The sequence below is a fragment of the Lagopus muta genome, chromosome Z, assembly GCF_023343835.1.
Source record: "Lagopus muta isolate bLagMut1 chromosome Z, bLagMut1 primary, whole genome shotgun sequence".
In the NCBI taxonomy this organism is placed as follows: Eukaryota; Metazoa; Chordata; class Aves; order Galliformes; family Phasianidae; genus Lagopus; species Lagopus muta.
In genome coordinates, this window is record NC_064472.1 from 1,890,854 (window position 1) to 1,910,672 (window position 19,819).

Below are 19,819 nucleotides of genomic sequence, written 5' to 3' on the forward strand. Positions count from 1 at the left end.
AAGAGCTACAGGCATATGTGCAACCTGCAGCCCAGAACAATTGGGTTGTTTGTTTAATCAAAGCAGCCAGCAAGTCACTTAATTCACTGCTAAGAAACCTCCAAGCTGGCACGTTGCTCTTCACTTGACCTTAAACACCCAGCATCAGGCAGGGCTGAGCTGAGACCATGAAGCTCCCTTGAATGCTCCCCTGGACCTCAGTGACACATAAGAGATTACAAGAAAGAAGTTTATTAAAAATATGCATCTTTATTCAAATAAGGTTATCTCTGAACTCCCACCCTCCGTTTACATCAGTCGGAAACAAACAACAGGAAATGTCAGCTGTGTGTTATGTTTTTTAAACAGCAGAAAGTCGTCAGTGTTACAGTAATCGATGTACTGATGTCATTTTCTCCAATCAACCAACAAAGTAATTCACAAATGACTGAAATTTGCTGGAGAGATTCCGGTATGACCGTTTATTTAATAAGCTTTAAGACAATGAGATCCCCTTGACACTGCCAAATATTTGCTACCTCAAATACTGTTATTTTCTTGGTCTCCTCCATATTGTCAAACATATTGGATTCCAAGTTGCCTTCATCTGCAAGTCCCGAAATTTCACTTGACAAAATGAAACGCCCTATATCAGTGTTGAAAGAAAATTCTAGTAGCCCACCACAAAGAGAGGCCATACTGACTGACAGATATCCTCAAAGTCCGAATTTGTTGCTATCACCTCAGGTGGGACAGGGTTTGGGCTGGGTAACTGGGAGTTTTCCTTTGATCCAGTGAGTGGCGAGGCAATTACTGATGTTCCAGGGAGCGAAGACTGTGAAATGAAGCAAAGTTATCACTTTTAGGATGGTGCACTTCATACCCTCTGCTCACTAACACAAATGATCCCCAGATGCACACAGACACAGGTCAGATCTACTAGCAGCATCAACGCACAAGCTGAGCCCCATACTGAGGATACAATTGTAGATTCAAGTATGTTGCTAGCCTCTATCCCCAACTTTATTTTTTTTTTTTACAAGAAAAGACAACAGCATTGTTTGTCCAGCTTTGAAACAAAGTTGTAATTGGAGAAATTCACAGTAACAAGAAATGCAGGCTTCCTCCAACTGACACATTGGAGCCGTTCCTCATCATGCCAGATGGACACACCTGAGTTTTCAGAATATGCTTGTTAGCCTTCCTGCCTTGCAAAGCCTGTATTCAGAGAGGGAGCTCACTGAGGTGTTGCACTGTGCAGGAAAGCTAGCAATTGACACGAACAACACTGTTCTCAGAGCAATTTAAGAAAATACACCCAGTTGTAATTGCTTAGACTCAAGGCACCTGTAAATATTTGCTGGTGTTTGAATGGATAAATTCCTGTGCTGTTCTGGGTTCTCTGAAAAGGTTCTTTCATTGACTTGTCCTGCTTATCCAGCAAGATGAGCCTGAAGCAGTAGTTTCTCCAATTAGTACAGCAAAGTCTCAAATTTGGAAGTGAATGCATAAAGCTCTATCATTTACAGCATGCTACATACTGTAAGTACATCAATAGGTGTGCAGGTAGTATCCATTTATTGGTACAGCACGAACACCCACTTCTGGAGCTCTGTTTTGGTAACAAAACATATTGCATAGATTTATCACGTCTTCAAATTGTCAGGCACAATGCTAGAGTGTTCTTCATTACAGTGAATTTGGCAGCAAGCACTGCACTCCAAGAGAACAGACTGTGGAACTGCAGGAGCATCATGCTAGATTACAGACACATTTTGCAGATTTTCAGACAGACTCATTGTTCAGAAGTGAAACATCCAGACACATCTGTGTGTTTTCACAGAATTGGAAGGAAAAAAACACAGAAATATCATCATTCTGCACATAACTCAATGACAGAGTTACCACAGGTAAGTAAACACGTCAAAACAAACTCATTTCACGATTCTAGCTTGAGCTTTCTCATTTGTTTCACTCCTGAAGCAAAGCGTTCATCTAATGATATCAACAACATGTGACCAGCCTTATGCTCTTGGTATTAAACTGGGAACTGACACACAATACTGCTTCTGCAATAGCTGCTGGGCTAACAAACATGCCTGAATCAACAGCTTGTGAAGAAACCCTTTCACAGTCAGTATGTGTAGTTCAGAATACTTGCCAGGTCAGCATTTAAATCAAAGCATTCGATACACGAAAGACACGAGACAGCTTTATAACAATAAAGGCATATTCACCAATTAAACACACCCTCAACAAATCCAGATTGGAAGAGGTATCAAACTATGGCACCCTTCCTAAAAATGTTCCAAAATTTTCTAAAATTAGACAGACCTGAAACTACAAAAAAATCTTTCAATACACCAGAAGAAACTACAGTATGTTTTCTCTCACTGCCTAAGAACAGAACCCAGAATAAGGAGACAAACATCTGTTAGCCTGTCCCATGCATTCTATTCCAGGTATTACTAGCCTGTAAAAGGCCTCTTTGTGTCCATGCACTACAGAGAACTTAAACTCTATACTTGACGAAGAGCTAAATTTCCAAAAATCATTCTTGAGCTATTAGATCCAAATAATAATAAAAAAAAAAAAAAACGAAATGTTTATAACAAATTTTCACCAGAAAAACAAAAAACAAAAACCAGAAAAGTGTAATTTTAGTGGGTTTTGTTTGTTTTTGTTGTTTTGTTTTTCATTTTGCCTTGTTTTGGAGGGTTTTAGAGAGCAGTGGTTTTATTGTTTGTAATTTTCCTAATCTGATACGGATTCTCAGTGGCAAGATTTCTGCACAGGTCTCATCATCAACAGCCACCTCACAGGGGTCTTTCAAATCCCTCTGCTGAAATTCTGACAAAATAGGAGGAATTCAGTGTTTGCCTTCCAGCACTGATCAGAAATCTCATTGAAAACAGAGACCTAGCTAGGACTTGTAGTCACCCCCTGCCTAGCATTCGCTCTGCTGCTCCCAGGTCTGTTTTAATTCTAGAATTAACAGCCTAAATAAGAACACGTTTTGTTTGACAAAATTACGTAATTCACAGTCCTGAAGTACATCAAACACTAAATTTTCCCTCATGTACAGAATTGCATGGTTTTCTGTGCATACATACTGCTGTTATGTACACACAAAAGGAAGAGGTCATCAAAAGAACTTTTTGGCTGCTGCTTCCTGTTGACTCCTGAAAGAAAAATCAGAAAAATATTCATTAAGCACATAGAAAAAGAAACAAAAAAAACCAACTAGCTACCATGTTTAAACAAATATTTATTTTGTTTTAGGATTAAAAGTATTCCTCCTCAACGGAAGCTTAGGGAAATGGAGTACAAGTCACAGAATGGCCCTGGTTGGAAGGGACCTCAAGGATCACGAAGCTCCAACCCCCTGCCACACGCAGGGCCACCAACCTCCACATTTCATAGCAGCCCAGGCTGCCCAGGGCCCCATCCAACCTGGCCTTCAACACCTCCAGGGATGGACGGGGCATCACAGCCTCTCTGGGCAGCTGTTCCAGCACCTCACCACCCTCATAGCAAAGAACTTCCCCTGACATCCAAACTCCATCGTCCCTCCCTCCACTTCAAGCCATTTCCCCTTGTCCTGCAGTTATCTACCCTTTCCAAGAGTTGAGTCACATGGTAAAAAACTCATATCTTAAGTCATATAGTAAAAAGTAGAAATTTCCTCTATAGAGTTCCAATTCTGCATCACAGACAGAAACAAATTCTGGGTAGAAAACAAACTGTGTGTGGATCTTAGAAATAAATTCTCTAAAGCTTCTCAACATCTGATTTTCCTTTGCCTGACAGGAAAGGAAACGTGCAATTAAGAAGTGATTAATGAGCTTGCTTGAAATGGGCCTTCCTTTTCCCTCTGACACAGAACATTCTTGTTTTTCTCAGTGGATATAGAGGCAGTGGATCTATCATGCACAAAAGCTCGAATTATAGAGCATCAAGAACTGAAGGAGATTTGCTCATTTAATCTGGGAAGCCATCTTGATGCCACGTTGATGGCATAACGTGACACACATAAAAAATGTACTCTCTCCACTTTGTGGAGAAGCAGACACACAAACAAAAATGCCACCAGCTATGTCAGTATCATATTAATAGCAGTTATCCTTCCACAGAGACAGCAAACTGCATTTTCTCTTTGAAGAATACTGCAACTATCTTGGTCCATTCATCTTGATAGGAGTATGCAGCAGAGAAACAGGAGAGAGGACAACCAAACAAGTCCTTACACTCCACGTGTTTTCTTTTTCATCAGTGTTTAATTTAAACATTACAGCGTCACAGGGAGGAAGAAGAGAGAAGAGCAAACATTCCAGTTTGAAAGCAAACACACACAAAAACCCTACATGACACTCAGAGCTCCATCAACGATCAATGACCCTTTATAATTAATATCATTAAGAAAAAGTTGACGGAGGCATTTGTCAGTTTTGTCAGAGCTGGTAGATACACGCAGTACAAACTCAGATGACATCAAATCTTGTTAAGATATTAATGAACTTCAGTAAATCCAATAGAGGACCACAAGAATGGTCAGGGACTGAAATGCAGGCCTCAGGTGGACTGAGGAGCAGAGGACAGGGGAACGGGACTTCATGCTGGACAAAAGCAGCCTCAAGAGGCCTTGACACACTGGAAAGTGTTAAAGAAACTGAGCTTTTTTAGGGAGATACATATCATCAGACAGAGAGACAAACTGAAGCAAGGAAGGTTTCCACTAGATATACAAGGAGGAGGGAAACAAAGCCTCATTACACTAATGAAAGACGGAAAAAAGGGATCCCAGAGGACTAGTGAGTCTGAGGTTCTGAAAGATCTGATCAGTGAAAACCCTAAATGACCTGGTGTGAATTCAGTGCTAACTCTGCTTTGAGAACAAGGCTGAACTAAAGACCTCCCAAGTATCCTCCAGTCTGAATGACTGCTCATATCACTGCAATTCCATTTCCCCTCAGAAGTTCTAACATTACTTGCCTGATGGCTTTAAAAAAATACTTACTTACCTATACATGATATAAGCAACGAACAACACTGTTTGCACTGCTACAAAGATGAAGAAGTGCATTGTAGATAAGCATGATGGAAATGGTGGCAAATCTGGACATTTTGGTTTCTCATTAGATGGCTAAAAAGACAAGAGAAGCAGCAGTTGAGAAAAGAGTGAACAGGATACACCACTAAAAGACTGTTAAATGAGATACAAAACAAGGCCTCTGTAACATGATCTAGAAATTAAAACACAGAAAAATACAGACAAAAATGACAGCCACTCTGACAGCAAGCTGAGTAACACTAATCTGAGGTCAGAGGGGAAAGAGTAAGTCTTTAGTAAATTATTGCAGAAATTAAAAAGCTTGCATGGGATCACAAGCTAATTCAGCTTAATTGTTACCTAAGCAAGACTAAAGGTGCTCCTGAATGCTAACACTGTCATCTTTCACACTTAGAGACCTTAAGTAGCGTTTGCCTAAGTTCTCCCTGATTAAACCTCCCCCTCCTGTGATTAAGTTCAGAAGTCTCCTCTGCACACAGCTGCAAAGCAGTGGGACAAACCCAAAAAAGGCACCTAGAAAAACTCATTGCATGACCTTGTTTCCACAGGAATTAGAGTAAAAATCCTGTTCTTTGTGCAAAACTTCTCATCAAGACACAGATCATACAGTTGGGTCAGGGCAGTGCAGTTTTAGCAAAGCAGCTTAATGAAGGATTAATTGCTCTGTAAATTGCATGCTGGCTCATCCCAGCTTTTTACTAACAGCCAAATAAAGAAGTATTACAGTCATGCCTTACTCTATCAGCACATAAATTACCATATTTCGTTGCACTAGATGCTCAATGTCCCTTTTCACTACGTGAAGGTGTTCTTTGATGTCATTGAAATGCTGTGTTGTTTCGTAGACTCCCGCCGCAGGGCCAGGATGCTGAGCTCCACTGATCAGCCTCAGAGTGTCAGCCATGGCATTTCTGAAAAGAGACAGACCACGAAACACCACTCAGCACAAAGCAGTTCTTACACAAACAGCGTTTATGCCACAAATATTATTGAGATCAGCTTAAAATACCTAACTGCCCCAAAACAAAAATTTGTAGCTTCCAAGAATACCCATCAAGACGTAATTCCTCAATCAAACTACCACATTAAATGCTTGATTCCACAGACAGATTCAATCTGTACGGTGCAGCATCTCCTAAAGTTGTGCTGAAAGGAAGACCTGGCAAACATTCTATTGCTACACATCTGCTTTGCCCGACTGATGAAGTCCAAAACAAGCCTTTCATCCACGGCTCCCGCCAAGGCTTTAGGATAAACAGAGTATAATACAATCTTCGAAGAAAATCAAAGCTGTTCCAGAAAAAAATAAATAAATAAAAGCAGTCATGTAAGAAATAAAAATAAAGAAGAGAGGCTTTAGGGATAAGAAAAGATTTAGATACAACCTTGTTTCATGATTATCATTTATGCGAGAAACTCATTTCCCATACGCACTGCCATCATACTTAATATTGCCCTCACGTGAATTAATTTTCCTGCTACAACAAATCAAATTGAATCCCTAAAAAGTTCGGGCTCCATACCTAGTTTACCTCAAACAAAACTAATCAATGAGAGAAAAATACTTAATCTCTAATCAATACATTTATAGTTTGTTTTTGCCGGCTGTGATGTCTCTTTTCAGTTGCAAAGAGGATTATTCCACAGCTAAAATATTTATCATGTGAACATTAATCTCTCCATTATTAACAGAATAACGGATCCAAATGTATGTCTTTGGATTCCTTTTTAATTCACTTATAACTTTACATTTTCGTGCAGATGAGAGCTTGTTTGGATGACTTTGAGGTGAAGTCCTGCCTCCCTGAACAGCAGTCAGCAATTTAATATGAAACAAAACCTGAATGTCATTGGGTAAATCCGTAACAGTGCATCATCTTAAGTGCTATTATATGTTATAGTGACTTTAAGCAGTTTGTATTTGATGGAAAACTCCAGGTTAAGCACCAAAGCCTGTTTCATTAAGCATCTTCATTAAAATGATGCCCATCTTTCAACTTTCCATCATTTGCTCTTCAAGACACAGAATCAAAAGGAATAATTGAAAACAATCATAAAAAAACCTTTAAAAGGTATGATGCATATTCAAAGGCACTGTTACAGCTCTAAAAACTGTAAGCATAGACATGCTTATTAGTTTACAACTGCAGTCTCACCGTGACAGAAGCAGTAATTAGGCACACTGCCTAATTACCTGTAGCTACAGACTAAATCAGAGTTGCATGCTGATTTAATCTACACTACAATATCAGTACCCTGCACACTTCCCATGTTAACAACAAAAATCTCTCCTCACTTCCAGTGATGTCCTACAAATTCCCTCATTCTTGTCATGCTTCTGAAAACTCAATCCCACTTCCAGCATATGGGCCCTGGGCAGCCTGGTTCAGCATTAAACGTGGAGGTTGGTGGCCCTGCACGTGGCAGGGGTTGGAGATTTGTGATCCTTGAGGTCCCTTTCAACCCTGGCCATTCTGTGATTCTGTGTGATTCTGCAATTCCAGCATATCAGGAAAAAAAAAAAAGTTTCCCAGTTCTATTTCTGTTAATTCCAGGTAAAGGGCTGCACTGCAGACACTCAGATTTATGGAAAACTCTGTGTTTACCTTAATAGCTTTGTAGCAATATTAGAAAAGTTATCAGGAGGTTTAACAAAAGCAGCTGCTTGCTTCTACATGCCACTGCAAGCAGAACCAGGTGAAGCATCCTTCACTTGCTCTCATTCTACATGTCCAGCTTTGAATTTGTACTACTTATGCAGACAAAATGAATGCAGAAAAAAAAGAAATCTGCCATGAATTAATTTAACACAGCCTGGTTAGCATTAGCATACAGCCCAGGAATTATTTCATATTCTTATATTATTGTATGGGTTAAAGCTGATCGGTTAACATTTACCAGTGCTGTGAATGAGTGCTGTAACAACTGATTTTAGAAATACTCCACGGGTGACTCCTTGAACGACCCACGCAAACCCCAACACCAACACTGTCTGATTAATGCTGACAGCAGCTCTGTCCATCCGCATCCACAGCGCTGTCACCCCCAGCCGCTGCTCTCCGTGCTAAAACAGAAGCAGAGTGGCTGAGGACATGAGGACACCTCCATCCCAGCACCCTGCCCAGCGAGCACCGCCAGGCACCGCCGCCTTCCCCCAGGATGATCCACTTTCTCTGATCAAGCAAAATAACTTCCCTAAACAGACACGGCCTGCCTCAAATTTAATTTGCGTGACTCTGGCATTGACAATATCATGCTGTTAAGTTTCTACTGTACGAACATACGAGATTCTTCTGTAATCAGATGATTAAGAAATCCACAAATCTTGACAAGAGAATTACTTGGACCTTAAGTCCTTTTCCTCTGGGATGACCAGCAGTGGAACAGCAGGCTGTTCATTTCCATCTATAACATTCTTTTTTTTTCCTTTTTAATCTAAGAAAAATATTAAGATGGCGTTACACCAACTCATACCTAGTAAGCAGTCACTGGAAGGGCAGACTGCCAATGTTAACAAGAAAATCTAATTTGCTTGCAAGGTATAAAGATTTGTCAAGAATATTAACAAAAGCTTTCATGGAAGAACAAGTGCAAAAAAAAAATGGAAGCACTAATCTTTATTCTACAAGAAGCTGACCTACTTAGATGAATTACAAGATCTGCCCTTGAACTAATACTGGAAAAAGCAACAATGACGACGACGATAAAAGCAACAAAGCAAAACAAAAAACCCACAGTTGCTCATGCACCACAATATCCAGCTGTTGGAATGGTTTCTGTTTGGGATTTTTTAGGATTTTTTTTTTTAAAGCTGAAGATAATAAATGTTTCATTATATTCATTCACTACTGTGAAGGAAGTATTAAACCAACTCAAAGCCATTGCAGCTAAAGACAGCAACCATTAAACAAATGGAAGCAGTATATAAAATATCACCACCAAACAGGAACTTTCTCAAATCCATTTTAGCAGTACAGCACCTTCAAGACAAAGACTTTTGCTTCATTTGGTAACTCTGTTTGAAAAGCATACTCCTCCATCAGTTTTAAGACTTCACCTTAAAGAGCACAACTGTGAGTTGTTTGGGAACATCGCAAGCCTGTAGACACCCTGCAGAACCTTCCTGAGAGCATTAAATGATACGAGTCCCTGATTAAAGACAAAGCAAGACCAACACAAAGCTGAGTGTCTTAATGTTTGAGTCAGACCAGCCCCACAAAACTCTCACACAAACGAACCCAACCAGGCATGTCAACATCTCCAACTGTCGCTTTCTCTCTTGCTGTGACAGCCTTCTGTGGGAATGCAAGAAAAACTGTTCAGAACAACAGCTGTGGGGGAAGATAAACAGCATGAGAACCAAGGACACCTCTAGAAGAAGAAAGAACCTCCCACGGCTCTGACTGGATAAGCGCCTGCATGAACAGTTGAAGAGTGTTTGTGGAATGCTCTGCTGGCGTGTACAAGTGGATGGGAAAGTTGTAGGGGTGGATGGGAAAGCTAGAAAAAGAAAACTTGTGAGGGTATATAAGTGATATGAGAACTTGTAACGAATGATTTGGATCGTAGCAAACACAAACATCTCAGTCTGTGCATCGGATGCTGCCGCCTTCAGTAGCAAAGGACATTGATTTATCAGATGAAAGGCACTAGAACATAAATATTTAAACCATATCCAAAATACCTTCAAATGACACCATGTACCCCGTATATAAAGAACATGCACTTTCATCACAGCTGAGTTTCAAACTATTACCTCCACCAATGTCAAACGCAGGTATTTATACCTATTGGTAATATCCCCCCTTCTCTCCAGGCTTTACAATCCCAGCCTCTCACTTTTCTTTGTACGACAGATTCAAACCCTTAACCATTTTCATGGTCATTCATTGGACAACCTCCAGCAAGCCCATATCTGCCTTGTACTACAGACTCTCCCAGCACCCAGGACTCCAGACTGGTACCACTTGTGCTGAGTAAATACAACTATCTCCCTTGGGTCACTAGCAATGCTCTAATGCAGCCCAGGGTGCAGCCCAGCTGGTGGCCTTCGCCATATTGCTGTTCCACATTCAGCTTCCTGTCCCCCAGCAGTCATGTTCATCTCTGTAAAGCTGCATTCCAGCTGATCAGTTCCCTGCCCGTACCGATGGGCAGAGTTACTGCTTCACAGCTGCAGGACTTTGTAATGAAGGTGACTTCAAAAGTAATGATTCCTATCTCTTTCCAGACAAAGTACAACAGATACAAAGAGCATAATGACACCATTCAATACAGTAAATTCTAAAACTGCAAAACACTTTTCCAACGTGATCGCTATCATTAGCTCTGCATTTTTGGTAGCAGTAAACAAGAGCCCACATACTGTGCCCATAAAAATCTGAACCAGAGGAAGCGAGCCACGATTGCTACTGCTGAAACACACCACCTACCATCTTACTATGCTAACATTCACTCTTTGGTTTCCATAAACATTCAGCAACCACTAACCAAAGTCAGCGGGTGCCTTTTTTCCTGAATGGAAGAATTCAGTGCCATACCTTAGCTCCACACACACCTCCAAGTCAGACGCCATTCTGTCGCACTGCCCCTCTGCTGCCATCTGTTGTGAGGTGACAACACGTAACAGTACAGGCAGGAAGCTTCAACCTCTACTGCCAGAGAACCACTACCCACCTCTGACCTCATGGGCCAATATCATTACACAGGAGGTGGTTTTGGGGACTTTTGGAGTAGCCCTCACACTTGCCCAGGTTGAATCTCATGAGGTTCCAGAGGGAATCTCATGAAATCCTTCTGGAATCCCACAACTCTAGGTCCTACTGAACCAGCCACTGAACCAACCAACTGCACAACCATTCCAGATATGAGTTACCTGTAAAATTTCTGAGTATGCACCCAGCCCTACTGCTTGTATCATTAATAAAGATGCCTGAAGAGGACAGGCTCCACTATTGACCCCTAAGGCGCACCAACAGTGACTGGCAGGTTACCAAACTAGCCATTCCATGGGAAGAGATTGTCTTCAAAGGCACTGTACTCACCTTGTCATTGCAGTGAAATCTCACGATAAATTGAAGCCCATTAGGGAGACTTAATCACCTTACAGACACAAACTTACTTTGTATTTATCACAGAAACGGAAACAGTCACCACTAAGGAGTTAACATACAGAAATGTGAATTCTGTCAATATTCTCCTACTGAAACAATAAATATCATTTAGGAAGTGGGAGGTGTAAAATTCAGAACATATTTAGAAAGCACTCACTTCATTTCATTTACTTGTTTAATGACCTCTTCTTGAGTTTTCACAACTGTATCAATCTCCTGCTGGGAAACCTGGTGTAGAGTGAGGAGGGAATGGTGAGAAAAACAAATCAATGTACCTTGGAAAAAGTAATTGTGCTTTCTGAAGTTAGGCTGAGCTGCCAGCTGCAGTGTGTATTTTGAACATACCTGTCCTTGCTGACCTGAAACAGCTGCTCCTCTTTTAGCAATCTCCTCTGTGACTGCAGAAACGTATCTCCTCTGTTCATCAAGAATCATGTCCAACTGCCTATTGAGCTGCTTGATTTCAAGATGAATTCGATTCTGCCCTTCAAAGATTTGCCTGAGCTCACGATCGCTTACGCTTTCGAAAGGATCATCAGCTGGCAGGAAAAAACAAAGCACAGGTAGCTGTTACACACATGCATTTCTAATTTATCGGACTGTGTCACCCTTGTAGTGTTAAAAGTTTCCATGTGAAACCAGTGGAGAAACTCTCCAAACCAATACTTGCTGAGAGTTGCAGGTGCATGTTACCAGCATGCAAAAAAGGGCTATCCCAACACTCCCTGCAATCATCTCATTCTGTCAGTGCACCACAGCATCAGGCTTGTGTTCTGAACATCCCTGGAAGCAAACATTTTCCTTGACAACTGAAAAGCTGCTCAAATAACTTGCCTGGTTGTCCCTGCACATCAGGATGCTCCTTTTGAAACTCTTCTTTCTTTTTATCCAATTCTTGTTGAAAGTGTTCAAACTCTTCTTGATACTTCTCCTTATCTTTTTCAGGAATTTCTGCATCTGATGTGGGCTTTAATACATTACCAAAGTAAGAAGAAAGTAGGGAGAAGAGGATTTTAATGCTCTCTACCACCCATACATGACTCATCGTGCAGCAAACACTGTCTAGACCTCAGGTTTGATGACATGACACAATTAATGAAGCACACTAAAGTTGAAGTGAGGAACCAGACAAACCCATGGAAAATCCTAGCTTTTTCCTAAAAAGTACACTTTCTAGAATCACAATCAAGGACTTTTACAAGGACAGATGCTGTTAACAGTAGAGAAGTGTTCTACAGGAATGGGAAGTTGAAAGCAAAACCAGATTATCTGTCCACATTCCGAAGACGGTGTCCTTTTTTTAGTTTATTTGCATGTTTTGTTTTAGTATCACTATTTTTGTTCATTCAGTGCTGTTTCAAGAGTTCTGGTCTCAAGCATAAGTAAAACGATACTGAAACATTGTAGTATTTATCTGATTTTTTCCAAAATGGGCAACAGCAGAGCTACACACAAAAATTCCACATATGACTACAGAGCAAATGCTAAGATCTGAGGATTAAATATAAAATACACTAGAACATTTTACAAATTATGCACAAAAACACTTACTACTTCCTTCCCAGGCTCAGTCAACTGGAAGGTCAGGAAAGACAGGACATCATGGTCATCTGGATAAAACAAAATCAAAAATCAATGCTGTGAACTGATCCTCTCATGCATCATGAAACATCCTGCAACTTCCCAGGTCAACCTTATACTTGCAAAGGATCTTCAGCTGAAAGTATCCTCCCACAGTCCTCCCAAATGTTCACCCAGCAGTGATTGAGGCTGATTAACACCCCGCTCAGGGCAAACTGAAGGTATTTCTGCTCTAGCAAGAAAAAGGCCTGAGCACATCAGAAATTCGGGAGCAGCAGGGCATTAGTTACTTTACCACAATCCAAAATTGGCATAACTGATCAATGCTAGCAGTAGAATAAATGCTCTCCTGTAAGCCTTGCTAGTCTCCATACTGTCTGCCATAATGCTTTACATTCACTACCTGCAAGTCCCCCCGTTGCTGCAGATATTCCAAAATATCCTTGTGATGGCAACACCATGTCTTCCACTTTAGCACAAAACTCATAATCTTCCTTATCTGGAGTAAATCCATTGTTAATTAATACCTACAAAGAAACGCACCTACAGTTATTAACCACAAAAATCTACTTGTGCCAGCAGTTTTGCTTGAGCAGTATCTGCATTTGGTTGTTAGTTTATAGCAATGGTCACAGTTGCAACTCATCAGATAAACCTGTAGCTGATACCAGAATCCAAAGACTACTTAATCTCTGAAGTTTCCACTGGGGAAACTCATAAGCTGATTCAAAGTTCAACGTGAACAGAATTCCTCATTTTCTATTCATCACTCCCGAGGACACAGTGCACAGAAATCATTTTTATATTAAAATATATTCACCTCAGTTACAAGAAGCAGCAGAACAAATTAATATACGGAAATATTCATCCAGATCTAAAAATATTAACTGTACCTCCTGAAATTCCTGACCTAGAGATCAATAAAGGTTAGACTCTCAAGTACAAATCCCATTATGATTCTGGGCAACACATATTTGGTGCAGTCCAGTAGAGTCACCCTTATTTGTTCTTCAGCTTATCGAAGCTTAGAGAGATTCTCTTTTTCTCCACAGATTCACTTGCAGAACTGTTAAGGTTAGCAGCACCACTTGGGTCAGGAGTTCTAGGTAAAGCAGTAGGAATCAGGCACATTAAAGAAGAGAGCTGCATCAGAAATTCAATTTCCACTCAAGACAAATGCATAGCCTTTAACATTACCACACAGTACAAGGTCCACTTTCCTCTAGGTGCCCTCATGTTTGTTTTGTGGAGAAACTTTTACCAAATGACAGCTGCGTGCTTTAACTGGCTAATAGTACAAATAGTGTCTGAACTACAATGGTAACTTCTTCACAGAAACCAGAAGAAAGAAAAAACAACTTCTTCATGGCTGCCTGAAACCAGCACACCTGTATTTTTCTCTCCTTACTTGGGAGGTGCTACAACCATCTGAGTGGCACTTAAGAAGTCTTGAGCACTTCCTTACACCAATGTCTTCTTCAACATTCTAAGATGTGCCACTTCTTGGAGACAGGAAGCCTTAAGCAGCAAATTTAAGTGTGCTGCCAAAGAGCTTTTTTTTTAATTAATTGCTTTTCAATAATCTTCAACAATCAGCTGGAAAACCCTCCGCAGCTCAACAATCAGCTTGAGCAACGCTGTCCAAACTCAACAGCTCCTCGACCACTTGGAAGATGAGGCACATATGCTGGCTTTGGGATTTGGGGCAGGTAGGACACGACTGGAACTGACCTCTAAGAAACACCACAAAAATCAGCAATAGCTGCTGAGTCAGCTCAGGATGCACTGTAAGAACTCGTGCAGTACTTGAACGTAGGGCACCTCATTCCATCTCCTGAGTTACTAAGCTCAACATCTAACACAGGAGGTGGGGAGGTGTTGAAAAAAACAGCAACCACCTCACACTTAAAAAGCTGAGCAACAGGAGTAATTGTGTTATTTCAGAGTACTTACAGTCAGTGTTTTTTGGTAGTAGGTGATTTTTGCTCGAACAGGATAGGGCTTATTACGAAAGTCCCTCTGACAGGAGGCCAATGCTTGTGTGGAGCCATCGCTATGCAAGAAGACAACTTGCATAAGACTGTATCTTATGACTTATCAGCTAATGCAAAAAAGCATCAATGTATCACTAAGAACCATCACACTCTTTTCAAAACATAAAAGCCATAACAAAACATGTTTCCATTGTGGTGATTTAACTCTGGGCTGAGTGGTGCTACATATTTTACACAGAATAGCACAGATGGAAAACAGTAATGGGGAAGTCTGCTTTAAGTCATTCCCACGTTCATCAATTAACTATAGTCTGGAACAACCGTAGTTAAGCTAAATAGTTCTCCTCTCAGAAAACCCAAAAATACGTTAATTTTACCAAAAACCACCACAAATCAAAACCAAATACATCAATTTACGAGAGATCAGTTTCCAGCTAGTCACTCCTTTCAGTTACTAGCCGTGGAACAGATCTATTAGCAATAAAGAGGTAAAAAGTCTGTATATCCACTCATTTGAGCTCACCCATCCCCAAGCCCACTTCAATATCCACTGCCTGTTCCTGTGCTCTTACTGCCAAAACAGCATTTCAACAAACAGAAAAACCCAAACATAGGATGAGGGATGGGAAAAGAAGTTTCATAATAAAAGAAACCTTAAAAGCATTTCTCAAAGACTTCCACGCAACATCTCATCATCCAAAAGAAAAGATTCATGACGAAGTCAAGGCTGAAAACAAACTTACTTCTGGTGGTCATACAGAAGCTTTCCATCATTGCCCACAACAACGACACCAGGATTGTTTTTCTAAAAAATAAACAAAAAAACCAACAACTATCACATAAATGAAACAGGTTAATTCAAAGTGAAATATATACAACCCCAGTGACAGGCTTTTTCAATGTCTGAGGTCGTGTGTCACACTGCACGCTTTACAAGAGGCTGCCACACTCTTCGTGCTGCTGGGAGTGGGGAAAAAAAGGTTCTTGGCTATCCAACCAATCAGCATCATTTCACAAACACAAAAGCAAAACCCGCAGGTAGAAGAAAGGTGTATGTAGCAAATGCACTGATTTTAAAAAGCACAGATGATTACTGCATCTGACTCTGGCTGTGTAACTTGGAAAGACAGCTGGCATCCCTCTGACCTCACGAGTCATTACAAAGACCACAGCAGTAGCTATCTCCCAGAGACTGAGCCATCTGCCAAACACACCCCTGGTTATTCAGACCAACAGAAAAACGAGAACAAGCTGAAGTAAGAGCAAAACAGATTTAGTGTTCTGCCAGTTGAGTTTAGAAAGCTAACTCTTCTTTTCATAGGAACACAAGATTACAGAGATAATCTCCCCTTCAGCGTTTCCATTCACCGTCTCCATAAGGAATATACTGTCCAACTGGACAGTCTCATAGTCCTATAGAAAAGATAACAAGCCTTGCCTCTCAGGAGTTCAAGAAAAACCCGATGCTCAATTCACAGCGTGGGGCAGGGTGGTCCTTTAATGCCATAAGAAATCAGCACAGCTAAAGTAAGCGACTGCTTTACTTCACCATGTATATTGTGGCAATAACAGAACTGCAACCAACACCAAGGAATACATCAGTTTTTACTCCTCAGCCACTGTGCCTGGTTAGATAGATTGCTTCAAATCAGTATTACGCACTCTGTACAATCCAAATACTTCAATGTCATCTTCTTACAGTTAGCTTCAGTACAACAATAGTAGTTCTGTATCAATTCAGAACAGTACCAAGAAGAATTAATTTCTGCACAGAGTTGGAAGAAAGCAGTAGGCTATCATTTAAAAAAAAAAACAACAACAAAACAAACACCAACTCTCACAACTCCAGGATTTAAGATGGGTCAGATCAACACAGGCACAGCAAAGGCTTTTCTTTCAGCTGGTTGCCATCATTTTCTTAAAAACAGCTAAATTCACATCACACAGACTAAACTCATGACTGGAGACACAGTTCTGAAGTCCTGGCCAACAGCACTGTTTACATGCAGCTTTGGACAGATGGCACCTTTACCCAGCCAATGCTGGGGTCTGTGTCCCTGACAGAAGTTAGAAGGAAGGGGGGGGGGCGGGGAAAAGAAAGTATTTCAAAACTCTTAGTAGGTAGAACAATATTCCATTTCTAGCCTTCTTAAGATGGGAAATATGAATGCCACCCTCAGCCTGTCAACTTCTATATATGTTGACTGTATTTTAAAACACATCTGTACAAAAAAAAAAACAAACAAAAACAAGCAGAACACCCTAAATTGTTATACCTACAAAAACAGAGCTAGGACACTGGGGAAAAAAAAAAGAAAAGATGAAGTAGTAACAGAAGAAAGCAAAGCAGATAAACTGTTTTATTTCTGAGGATCTTCAAATCATTCTGGAGCACGAAAAGCAAGTAGATACAGCAAGGCTACCGAATTTTGGGTAGGACAAACACAAAGCACTGCCATCCTCATTGCCACCGACTTTTTGCTGTTAACCACTCAAGTCAGATTTGTTCCAAGAGCATTTCCAAGGAAAAACATGGAAATGTGTTTCCCTATGGCATATTTTGTACAATACGCTGCTTCCAAAGCATAAATCTTCGGATTTATCAGCATTTTGAGCTGCCTATGGAAATCCCCTACTTCAGCTTCTACATGTGTTCAAATCATTTTCCCTCCAAAGCTAACAGATGAACCAAAACTTGGTAGTCTAGTTATGAGTTATGCTTCTGCTTTCTAGCTTGAACCCCTTCCCCACTCCTCAACCTTCCACAAAAGAGCATATGGAAAAGGTCTAGATTAAATTGTATTAGGGAAATATGATTGTTTTAATGCAGCCCTTTAAGTAAGAGGTGGGGGGGAAATAGGAAAGTGACATGCTATTTTTTTCTACAAAGCCTTGAGTGCCAAACAAGCAGGAAATTTATGTTTACTAGAAGAGTTTGCTTCCAACCAACCTTTCCATCATTGTCAAAGGAATCAAAGAAAATCCCAACACCATTCCACTTGTCAGCTGCCCCAAACACAGGACCTTCCATGCCTTGCTCCTCTGTAAACCAGATTGCCTGTTACAGAAAGGAAGGAAAAACTGTAAGCCTACAGCCACTTTTCTGAGTAAGCCTCTTTCTTACATCAGATCAAACTCAATACCAGCCCATCGGCTCCAATGCGGCCTCTGCCTGTAACTCGAAAGGTCACTTCGACTTCCCAATATTCAAATATTGACTTGTTTTTGGTCCACACCGATCCCTTCTGGCTCTTCAAAGACGTTGTTATACGAATCTGATCCGCGCTCGGTATAGCATCTGGAAGGGAAGGGAACAAACATTTTAGGTAAACACTCAGGGAGGAAAAGAAAAATGAACCTAAAAGCAACAAAACATGAAAGCACAAAGGATTGTTACTTTTAGCAGGGTAATTATTACTGCTTTTCAAAGCGTTTTTTCACCATTTGTTTGGTACAACAACACGCACCTGAAAGAGAAGGTTGATCAGATGGCTAAAATACGAACACAGATTTTTTTTTTTAAAGTTTTTTGCTAGGACGTGTTGCATTTTTTGTTGTTTTTTACACATATCACTGTTTTCTCCACACAAACAGACGACCTCCCCTCCTCTTCATCCCCAGAGCGCTGCCCTTTTGACACGTGTAGCACAACGCCACATAACTGTGAGCCACAACCCAGCACCCAGCGAGCGGGCCCGGATCAACTTCACAAAAATAAAGGGGAAAAAAAAAAGAAACAAACAAAAAAAGCAGACAAAACGACTTCAGCGACAGCAAAACGGGGCCGAGCTGCGCGCCCTGCAGCGCTGCAGGGGCAGCCCCCTCCGCCCGCAGTGACACATCAGCACCGCGCACGGGGACGGACCGGGGCTCCGCACCGCCGCCGGGAGGGGGGACCGCCGCCACACGCCGCCACACGGCCCCGCGCCGCCCGCAGCCCGCTCCCCCGCCACTTACTGCCCGTGTGCGCCCAGAACGGCACCGTGCCGTCCGCCTGCACCAGGTGCGGCCCTTTGAAGCTGTACTTGTACTCGAAGCGGCGGTGCGGCCCCGCCGAGCCCGCCGAGCCCTCCGCCGCCACCGCCGCCCGCCCGAAGGCCAGCAGCAGCCCGGCCACCAAAGCTGCCGCCAGCCCGCCTCGCTGCGCGCATGCCGCCATCTTGCACCGTGCTGCGGGACGGCGCGCGCCGCCAACAGGGCGCTACGCGATTGGCCGAGCAAGGGGGCGGGGCCAAGGGCACGGCATGTGGGCCTCCAGGCGGAGCTTCCGGCTTGGGTGGGCGGGGCTTCCGGCTTGGGTGGGCGGGGCTTCCGGGCGGCCGCGCCTCCGCTTCCGCCTTCTCCTCCGCCTGACGAGGCGTGGGGCGGGAGATGATCCCTTCTGCAGTTCTTCTGTGGGGATAGGTGGAGTTAGAGCTGTGCGTGCTAGCTGGGAAAGGTGCATTCCCCATTAGGCGAGGCGTAGACGCTGCTGAGTTGGTGTGGTAGAGAAGTGTTTCTGAGATGAATGTTGGAAGAACTTAAATATCCTTTGTGTTCTTGATAAGTGTTGGCTGAGAAGGAAGTGCTGTAATAACAATAACAGTTATGTAATATCCCTCAGTAACATCAGGCTGTGTCTTGGGTACTGGTGTTTTAAGGGAATTGGGGAATTAAGGGAATAGGCGATATGAAGGGAATTGGCTCTTTCTTCCTTGACAAAACTCAGCTCCATAAAGATCTAGAAGAGAATTCATAGAACCTTTGAGTTGGAAGGGGGCTCTGGGTGCCATCTCGTCCATCTCCCCTGCAGTGCACAGGGACGCCACAGCTCCATCAGGTTGCCTAGGGCCTGATCCAGCCTGGCCTTGAAGGTCTCCAGGGATGGGGCATCCTGCCGATAGAATCGAGAACATTCTGGCATAGAATGCACAGCAGTTACTTCAGGGGGTAAAACATCATAAGTGTCGTGAATAAGACGTGAATAAAGCAGCATGAAGCCCTGCCCTGAACATACCGTGCGCCTGGCAGTAAGCTTGGAACTTGCAATGACAGTAAAATAACTGAGCCACACTGAAAGGACAAAAAAGCCAAAAGCACTA

The 19,819-nt window shown here is 42.0% G+C and overlaps 1 protein-coding gene and 1 long non-coding RNA gene across 3 annotated transcripts in view; both read right to left on the reverse strand.

Annotated features, from left to right (window-relative positions):
• The window catches only part of LOC125686975 (uncharacterized), a 149,342-nt gene that overhangs the window by 105,707 nt on the left and 23,816 nt on the right, over nucleotides 1–19,819 (reverse strand). The window lies entirely within an intron of this gene.
• Nucleotides 230–18,931, reverse strand: LMAN1 (lectin, mannose binding 1). 2 transcript variants are annotated; one of them, XM_048931612.1, is made up of 14 exons: nucleotides 18,696–18,931; nucleotides 17,882–18,036; nucleotides 17,689–17,796; nucleotides 15,482–15,543; nucleotides 14,698–14,797; nucleotides 13,148–13,271; nucleotides 12,715–12,773; nucleotides 11,998–12,130; nucleotides 11,509–11,702; nucleotides 11,321–11,391; nucleotides 5,808–5,961; nucleotides 5,001–5,122; nucleotides 3,093–3,161; nucleotides 230–814 (listed from the first exon to the last, which is right to left on the reverse strand). In XM_048931612.1, the coding sequence occupies exons 1-13, from the start codon at nucleotides 18,895–18,897 to the stop codon at nucleotides 3,125–3,127; spliced, it is 1,521 nt and encodes a 506-aa protein (XP_048787569.1). In that variant the 5' UTR covers nucleotides 18,898–18,931; the 3' UTR covers nucleotides 230–814; nucleotides 3,093–3,124. The 2 variants fall into 2 exon arrangements, with proteins under 2 accessions (XP_048787569.1, XP_048787568.1); XM_048931611.1 differs by having other exon boundaries at nucleotides 230–3,161.